Source organism: Leuciscus leuciscus, assembly GCF_965113295.1.
Source record: "Leuciscus leuciscus genome assembly, chromosome: 7".
Classification (NCBI taxonomy): Eukaryota; Metazoa; Chordata; class Actinopteri; order Cypriniformes; family Leuciscidae; genus Leuciscus; species Leuciscus leuciscus.
The window spans coordinates 39,918,207-39,928,252 of record NC_138731.1 but is presented as its reverse complement, the minus strand read 5'-3'; the positions used below and the strand labels follow the sequence as shown (position 1 = coordinate 39,928,252).

The window sequence follows — 10,046 nt, the reverse complement described above, 5'->3', positions numbered from 1 at the left end:
ACCTCTTCATGTCACTCTAGTACAAAGTACTTCGATATCGATTTTGCCAGATAAGGATTGGTATGTATTTGCCCACACTGAATATATTGCTCTTTTTTGTGATTTCCCAAATGTTTTCAAGACTTATTTTAAATGTTCTTAGTAACCCCAGTGTTTCTTTAGAAATAACCTTACAGTATTATCACACCTATCTTAGTCCAGAGTCTATGTGATAACTTAATGACTGTCATAAATTGGATTAGGGTTGAATTGCATGATTGTAACACTGAATGCCTCACTATTAGATTAGCAGAGGTGGTTATAAAGAACTCTTCTCCACTTGTAACACTGTCACGATGAAGGTCCTGGTAGGATTTCTTTCGCTAGGTTGGTTGGCTGTTTTTTGGAGCTGCAGCAATGCAGAGCAACAGGAGTTCATGTTACTCGCAGGCCCTCTGACCACCGGGCAAACTTTACCTTTAGGGTCTTCAGATGAAGACGATACGTTTAACTGCGGAGGTCCACTTCCACAACAATCCAGAGACTACTTTCTGTATCTTCAGAGCAGAGGGGTGACCCACTTTAAAGTTCCCCTTTCCTGGTCACACATCCTTCCCACAGGTGACTCCAACCAGCCACATGAGGACACTGTGACATGCTACAAGACACTTGTGCAGCAGCTGACTGAACTGGGCATCAAACCTCTGCTGGTTCTCCACCACTCTGCTGTACCAGAAGTCTTCAGAGCCAGATATGGAGGCTGGGAGAGTCCATTACTGGTGCAGATGTTCGAGCAGTATGCAGGATTTGTGTTCAATACATTTAGGGATCTTGTGGACACATTTGTCACGTTCAGTCACCTGCATGAGCTACATAATGAAGTGCAACTTCAAAATGCTCTCCAGTCCCATGCAAACGTTTACAATGTCTATCATCAAATGTCTAAAGGTAAGACTTGAGTTTATTAATTTGTTTAACATGTAGGCCTATTAAAAGTCCAATTTACACAACTCAATAAAACCACACTATTATGAAAGCTTGAAAAGTTTCTTAGGGCGATTTTTTTTTTTTTTTTTTTTTTCTCAAGTCCCCAATCAGGTTGTCACATGCATCTTGAATGTAGTTTTATTCAAATTATTACTTATGATTTCTGTAAAACGATATAATGGTTTGTTTTGAACGATTGTGTTGGAAATGTTCAAAAGCTTTTTGTAGGCAAGACTTTCAAAATAAACTTTATATTATTTTAATCACATTCACTGGAACAAAAGTGTAACAACGAACCTCTGTCTCCATATTACATAGTTCTTTATAATAGTGCAATGATGGTCACTCATAGTGATGTGTTTTTTTTTTTTCTTGTTTTTTTTTAGCACTTAATTTGTCTCTTGGGATCAGAGCAAATGATGTTAACTTGATTTCTCAAGCGGGGTCAAAAATTATGGTAAAAGTTCAAGGCAGATTATCTTATATATAGTTACATGTAATAGTTAATATCATGTAATACTTCTCTTATCTCACCGTCAGGCATATGTGGATTTCCTCACTGTACACGTGCAGTACAACTGCAAATATCAGACAGCTCTTACCGAGGAATTGAGGAAGTTACAGGTATGTGATTTATATGGCTCTTGAAGGATTATATAATCATCTTCGCAATAGATCAGCCCAGTAAATAGCCATCAGATTTCATTAGACTTCATAACTCAACTGGTTTTTAATATTTAAATACCACTTAAATTGCCTGACGTGACAGAAAACATTTCAGGTCACCTAAATTACACTGACACTCTTGTTTCAGATTGGCAGTGGTCAAAAGTCCATTCTTATGTACCAGTTGACAGTCAAGGACTGTGATGGAAATGAAAATAATTTCCAGCCACTTACTACAATTCTTGGAGGTAAATGTTAGCTTATTTCTTTAAATTATAAGTCCAAAGTCTAAAAATACCATATGGTAACCTAGCATTATTTATTGATGTCAGTTTTACAGAACAAAGATCTTCACATCATAGGCTGTGACATTACACAGCTTTTTGAGAAGCTAGATCAGGAAGAAACACTCAAAAGGTAAAGCTGAGACCAACAAGGTACATATATGCAGTATATAATGACAATTTTTTAAGTGAAAATAAGAATGTTCTCATTCAGTCTGCAGGAGGAAAATACTAAAACTGTTGTCCATCAGAAATCAGCTTCTGCATTCTCATACCAGAAGGTCTGGGAGAAATTCAGAAGTCAGACCGAAGCTGAGCGCGATCAGTTCCTGAATGGTTCATTCCAGGTTGATTTTGAATGGTCTATCTCCAGTGAGAGTTTCAAAGTGGAGGGTGGATGGGCTGAACACGGAAAGGGTGAGACTATATGGGACCGTTTTAGCCAAGAGGGTCACGTCTTTGACAACCAGACCACTGATTTGGCCTGTGATAGTTATCACAAGGTGGACTATGATGTGTATCTGCTTAGGGGCATGATGGCACCTAATTATCAGTTCTCAATTTCCTGGGCTCGCATTTTTCCCACTGGACGCAGAGAAAGTTTGGTTGAAAAGGGGGCTGCTTATTATGACAAGATGATTAACACCCTTCTACAATCAGGCATCGAGCCCACTGTTACCCTGCATCATTGGGACCTTCCTCAAACTCTGCAGGACTCAGGAGGCTGGATTAATGACTCTATTGTGGAAGCTTTCAAAGAATTTTCGGACTTTTGCTTCTCTCGTTATGGAGACAGAGTCAAAACATGGATCACATTCGGCAGCCCCTGGGTAGTGAGCAACCTGGGGTATGGAACAGGGGAACATCCCCCAAGTGTGAATGACCCAATAATAGCCTCTTACAAGGTGTGTCTGTCAATCTTAGAAAAAACCATCTATTTCATGGTTTTAGAAAGTGTATATTGACAATGCTTTGCTTGTTTTCACAGGTGACGCATAACCTTCTGAAATCTCATGCTGAAGCCTGGCATATTTATAATGATAAATACAGGAAACTGCATGGTGGAAAAGTGGGCATTGCTCTTCACTCTGATTGGGCAGAGCCGTTGAATCCCTCAAGTGATCAGGATATAGCAGCAGCTGAGCGTTATCTGAACTTCATGCTGGGCTGGTTTGCTCATCCCATATTTGTAGATGGAGACTATCCAGCCGTGCTAAAGGAACAAATTGAGAAAAAGAAAAATGTCTGTGGTAAAGAGCTGGCAAGACTCCCTGTCTTCACTGAGGCTGAGAAACAAAGAATCCGAGGCACAGCTGATTTCTTCGGACTTAACCACCACACTTCCCGACTGATTAGTGAGAGCTTGAATAGCTGTGATGCTGGACCAAATCATGTTGGGGACTTTCAGGCTCATATTGACCCCACATGGCCCTCCACAGCTTCTGACCAGATCCAGTCAGTTCCGTGGGGGCTTCGGCGGTTATTGAACTACATCTTTTTAGAGTACACATCCATAACAAAGGTGCCCATCTATATCACAGGAAATGGAATGCCAACTGATTACAATGGTGATGTGTTCAATGACACTCAGCGTGTCGACTATCTCAAAGCTTACATTAATGAAGCTATGAAAGGTCAGTATTTTAAGAGAACTGGTCAGTGTTTAAAACGAAGACCATGTTAGTATTTTTAGAGATAACAGGTCAGTCTGTGTGAAATCAGAGGTTAGTGCATGGCCTAAAACCAAGGTCTGTAAGATATTTATTGAAGAAGAAGATTTTGATCTGGAAATAATGAATTCTTCAGGGAGCTGAAAATATCTGGAAATGTTAGAATCTGCAATAATTTTACCAACAACAAAGCAGCAAGCTATGAACAAACATGGGGGGATTTGTTCATAGCCTTTTCGGATTTGACACAGACTGACCTTAAAGCAATCCTCTACCAATTTAACAAAACCTTTGCCAAACCTTAACATTAGACTACATACAGTATTACAAGATCACTATCTAAAGTCCATTAACTACTTTTTTCTGTCTAAACAGCTGTGCATTTGGATGATGTTGTCGTCCAGAGGTTTACAGTCCAGTCTCTTATGGATGGTTTTGAGGGTCCTCAAGGCTACAGTCAACGATTTGGATTGCACTATGTGAACTTTGATGATCCTGACAGGCCAAGAACCCCCAAAGAATCAGCATATTACTATTCAAAGGTGATTGAGAGTAACGGATTTGCTGAGACTGCAGCAAGCCCTAAGATGCAAATCTATGGAAATAAAATTGAGAGCACAAGACTCCCTAGTCAGCCGCCATCTGAAGTTCCTTCAAAATCCAAGGTTGTTTGGGGAAAGTTCTCCCCTCAGACCAAGTTTGAGAGACAGCTTTATCACTATGGAACATTTCCAGAGGGATTCCATTGGGGTGTCTCATCTTCAGCATACCAGGTTGAAGGTGGCTGGAATGCAGATGGAAAAGGACCAAGTGTTTGGGATAATTTTACTCAAACTGGTAATATCCCAAACAATGACAATGGTAATGTTGCATGTGACAGCTACAATAAAATAGACGAGGATCTACACATGTTGAGAGCCCTAAAAGTGAAGACTTATAGATTCTCCTTGTCATGGTCTCGAATTTTTCCCAGTGGTTATAAATCTTCTCTTAACCAGAAGGGGGTGGACTACTATAACAGGCTCATAGACCGTCTAATAGCAAACAATATCACACCCATGGTGACTCTCTACCATTGGGACCTGCCACAGGCTTTACAGAACATCAACGGTTGGGAAAACACCGAATTGATTAACATATTCAATGAATATTGTGACTTCTGTTATGCGACATTTGGAAACAGGGTGAAGTTTTGGATCACATTTAATGAACCCCAGACAATTGCATGGTTGGGATATGGACTAGGTCAGATTCCACCTAACGTGAAGCAACCCGGAGATGCTCCATACAGGGTTGCCCACAACCTCCTAAAAGCTCATGCACAAGCGTATCATACCTATGATGAGAAATACAGGGCATCTCAAGGAGGTCTGGTATCAATTAGTCTAAATGCTGAATGGGCAGAACCCCAAGATGTCAACATTCCTCGAGAGGTGGTGGCAGCTGATCGAGCCCTTCAGTTCCAACTAGGCTGGTTTGCACATCCTATATATAAAAATGGTGACTACCCTGACGCCATGAAGTGGCAGGTTGGCAACAAGAGTGAACTTCAAGGCTTGACAGAATCCCGCTTGCCTTCTTTCACTGACAAAGACAAAGCCTTTATCCAAGGAACAGCTGATGTATTCTGCATTAACACATACACAACCAAAGTCGTGCGCCATGTGACCAGCAGACTTAATATTGTGTCTTATGAGACTGATCAGGATGTTGAGAAGGACAATCCAGATGGCTCTGAAAATACAGCTGTTGATGAGCAGAAGGCTGTTGCTTGGGGACTCAGGAGACTTCTTAACTGGTTAAAGGAAGAGTATGGAGACCCTGAGATTTATGTAACGGAAAATGGTGTGGCTACAGGCACTGCCATAACGGTTGATGATACTGATCGAATATTCTTCCTGAAGACTTATGTTGATGAGGCTCTTAAAGGTATGTTAAAAATGGTTATCTTTCTCTAACAGTGCATACATATGTATTTTTTGCATGTAAAGTAATCTACTTATAAATCTTTTGAAATGTATTCTAAATTTTGAACCTAATACATATGGGAAAATAAAATAAATGTAAAAAAAAAATATATTATAAGAATATTTTATATTCTAACTATATTTTATTGTATTGTTTTTGTTCTTCTAAAAAATATTTGTTATTAGAAGTATAAATGGAATAACTGTACAAAAGTATGAATTATTTCTGACAACAAATAAAAATGATGCTGTATAGAGTGACAAACTTGCTTTGTGCAAACATCATGCTTGTTCTAAGGCGAGGTCGAATGAAAAGCCCTTACCTGGGTATATTTTATGCAAATTACTAGATGTGTGAACACACTCCCACATTTAGAATAATCCAGATTCAGCAACATATTAACGAACGAGTGTAAAAACAAAGTTATTCCTGTTAATCCTGGGGGAATTTTGCATAAACATTTTCTGCGCTCATAAATACACAAATTGTACAAAATTAATAATAAATGAGGCTTAATGTTTGTAATAGTGTTAAATTGTTCATTTGACGGACATTTACCATGTATTCACTTTTTAGCACACAACTTGGATGGAGTACGCATTAAGGGTTACATTGCTAGCTCTCTAATGGACTCCTTTGAGTGGCTGAATGGCTATACTGTTGGGTATGGACTTCACCATGTGAACTTTAAACTTTCAAATCGGCCGAGAACTCCAAAACGCTCAGCTCACCTCTACTTTGATATAATAAGAAATAATGGCTTTCCACTGCCAGTGGAGGAAGAAATGTTATATGGACATTTCCCAGAGGGATTTATATGGAGCACAGCAACAGCTGCATATCAGGTACAATTCAACAAAAAAATTTTTTTTTAATTTTTTTTACATTCATTACATTTGTAATTTTTTATCATATTTTATCAAATGAGGAAATTTTTGTTTCATGTTATGCTCTAACACCACAGATAGAGGGTGCCTGGAGAGCAGATGGAAAGGGTCTCAGCATTTGGGACACGTTTTCACACACTGCTTTAAAGATATCGCTGGATGAAAATGGTGACATTGCCTGTGACAGCTACAACAAGATCACTGAGGATATCAATAATCTCAAAACACTGAGGGTCAACCACTACCGGTTTTCTATTTCGTGGCCCAGAATTATGCCGGATGGAACAAACAGGAAAATTAATGAAGCTGGACTTAACTACTATAATAGACTAGTAGATGCTCTATTGGCAGCCAATATCAAGCCACAGGTAGACTGTTTTGAAATAATTTGCATGCAAAAAATTACCTTGGTAACCTAAAAGAATTGAACTCGTTTCTGACAGTCTTTTAATCATTTTGATCTGACAGGTGACTTTGTACCACTGGGATCTCCCACAAGCACTCCAGGATGTTGGTGGCTGGGAGAATGACACTATTGTCGACAGGTTCAGAGACTATGCTGATGTTGTATTTAACAGTCTGGGGGACAAAGTAAAGTTCTGGATCACTATAAATGAACCCTATAATGTTGCAATGGTCGGCCATGGCTATGGAAGTGCAGCACCAGGTATCTTTTGCTTTAAGAACTATACTTTTACTCTTTGTACTATATGATTTATCTTATCAGTTTCAGTGTTAACAGTTAATATGCAACATAAGGTTCTTCTTGATGATCTATTTGTGTCCAGGTATAAGTTTTAGACCGGGCACTGCACCATATATTGTGGCACACAACCTCATCAAGGCTCATGCTGAGGCCTGGCATCTCTATAATGACAAGTATCGTGCAAAACATGGTGGCATTGTTGGCATCACCATAAACTCTGACTGGGCTGAACCAAGAAACCCATACAAACAGGAAGATGTGGATGCTGCCGTGCGTGTAGTTCAGGTACAGATTTGTAGTTCGACCACATAAATATGTCTGTAGCCGTGTGCATTAAATAAACAACAAGCCACTTCTCTTCTCGAAACAGTTCCAGATTGGTTGGTTTGCTCATCCAGTGTTCAATGGCGATTACAGTGATTTAATGAAAGACATAATTCGAGAGAGAAGTTTAGCAGCTGGCCGGCCTCAGTCGAGGTAAGATGTTATCTTGTTTGTGAGTAATTTGAAGCTTTGCATTCAAAAGATTGTGTGTTTATAAATGCTTTTACATTTGCATTCAACAGGCTTCCAGAATTTACCCCTGCGGAAGTAGCGAGGATTAAGGGAACTCATGATTATTTTGGATTCAACCACTACACCACTGTCTTAGCCTATAACATGGACTACAATAACCTCCAGCACTATGATGCAGACAGGTAGCCTTTTTAGTTTTAATCCACATTGTCAAACTCTTTCAGGCCCAATTTGTTTAAAACAATCCATCAAAGCAGCATTACAGAAAATCATGATGTTAATGTTTATAATATCTTCATGCCTTATAGTCACATTTCGCGAAGTAGAGCTGGGCGATAATATAGTTTAAATTTTGTAACGATACAAGCATTTCACACTGTTGAGATTTCCTATATATAGCAGTGGTTCTCAACAAACTTCTAAGGGAGCCTCAAGATGACTAAAAATTATTTAAAATAATCTAAAACAAGCATGAAAATAATCTTAAACAAGGTGACACTTGTACTTCTTATTATTGGGTTATTTTTATAATCTTTCTTGTTATCCCAAGCTTTAAAATATTTCGTCGGGTAGAAATTGTGAGCGGGGGTGGGGGGCTTTGAAGTAAAAAAGGTTGAGATCCACTGCTATATAATATATATCGTCTAACATGAGTACACTGTATGTGTGCAAATAAAGTTGGACATACTTATACATCCAACAAGTTGAGAGAGATAATATAGTTACATTGTGCAATGAAATAAAAAATACATATATTTGCCATCTATTCCAGGGGTGCAGGAACTGTAACGGATCGTACATGGCTGGATTCTGGATCCTTCTGGTTGAAAGTAACTCCTGTGGGATTTCGAAAAATTCTGAATTTCATTAAGGAGGAATATGGAAACCCTACAATTTACATTACAGAGAATGGCGTATCAGAACGAGGGCCAGTGAATCTGAACGACGTCCACCGTATCCACTATTATGATAACTATATCAATCAGGCCATGAAAGGTAGAGATTTACACAGGACAGTATTAAACAATAGATTTCTGGGGTGCTTTTCCATGCATTTTTAATATTATTGTTTGTTTTCATTTCATTCTTAAGCGTATTTGCTGGATGGTGTGGACATCCGTGGCTACTCTGCTTGGACACTAATGGACAATCTGGAATGGGCGACGGGTTTTGATGATAAATTTGGCTTTTTCTACGTAAATCGATCAGATCCCACTTTACCACGTATTCCTAAGAAATCTGTCTGGAACTATGCTACAATAATCAACTGCAATGGCTTCATAAGTCCAGGAGAAAGTCCCCATGAATGTCAGGTCCATGAACCTGAAGGTGAGGTCCCAGGTGCTATCCATCTGTCTGTCTCTCTGTCTGTTTATCTATTAACTGAGTCTTTTCTTGTTTACAGAGACTATTCCTCCTGGTGGGGCTGGGGAACTGTCAGTCAGATTCTTGGGTTTGGAAGTGTCAGGTCCTGATGCTGAACTGGCTCTCAATGTCCTCTTCAGTCTCACCATTATTGCTGCAGTCGCTGTTGTCCTCTTGGTTTTCGGACTTGTCAAGGCATCCAAGAAACAAAAACGTCCAGTAGAGGAACACATTGACCTTGTAAAAAAAGATAAGTTCTGAACATAATATCTGCTATACCATCCATCCATCCATCTTCTTCCGCTTATCCGGGACCGGGTCGCGGGGGCAGCAGTCTAAGCAGAGATGCCCAGACTTCCCTCTCCCTAGACACTTCCTCTAGCTCTTCCGGGGGGACACCGAGGCGTTCCCAGGCCAGCCGGCAGACATAGTCTCTCCAGCGTGTCCTAGGTCTTCCCCGGGGCCTCCTCCCAATATATATATATTAAGATAATTGGTATAGCAGATATTATGTTATAATAATATCTAAAAAATAACCACATACACACACAAAAAAAAATAAAAAAAAAATATATATATTTTTTTTTTTGTGTGTGTAAAAATAATTATGTAAAAATTATGTAATTCATAAACCTGAATAAAACGAGAAATTATTCTTTGCATAAAAAAATGTTACCTTCACAGTAGGGCTGAAGCTTCCTATAAAAAACTGTCAATGTTAAATGTTGTCATTAATTTGACGTTTAATATGAAAAATAAATATCAGTAACTGCATCAGTTTCTGGCTTTGACCGTGCTAAAATATCGATTAACTTTATTTAATGCAAACTGCAAATCTGAGTCAATTATATCCTTTTCTTTACAGTGCATATATCACAATTGTGACACAAGTGATCACAAGTGACACTGTACTTTGAAGTATATTTATTATTACATGTCTTTATTGGATTGCATTAAAAAGTTGTCACTGCACATGCATGCTGATTTTACAAAAGAAGTCAAAGGAATAAACTAATTC

At 38.9% G+C, this 10,046-nt stretch overlaps 1 protein-coding gene across 1 annotated transcript; it reads left to right on the top strand.

The window, feature by feature from the left end:
• The first annotated feature begins 4 nt into the window (after positions 1-4).
• On the top strand, positions 5-9,554 carry LOC309502273 (lactase/phlorizin hydrolase-like). Its single transcript, XM_082174580.1, has 17 exons — positions 5-927; positions 1,353-1,423; positions 1,507-1,590; positions 1,781-1,880; positions 1,965-2,049; positions 2,131-2,821; positions 2,905-3,550; positions 3,962-5,515; positions 6,131-6,399; positions 6,519-6,809; positions 6,910-7,108; positions 7,230-7,432; positions 7,518-7,624; positions 7,714-7,845; positions 8,436-8,659; positions 8,756-8,992; positions 9,069-9,554. The coding sequence occupies exons 1-17, from the start codon at positions 336-338 to the stop codon at positions 9,287-9,289; spliced, it is 5,706 nt and encodes a 1,901-aa protein (XP_082030706.1). The 5' UTR covers positions 5-335; the 3' UTR covers positions 9,290-9,554.
• The last annotated feature ends 492 nt before the right edge of the window (positions 9,555-10,046 follow it).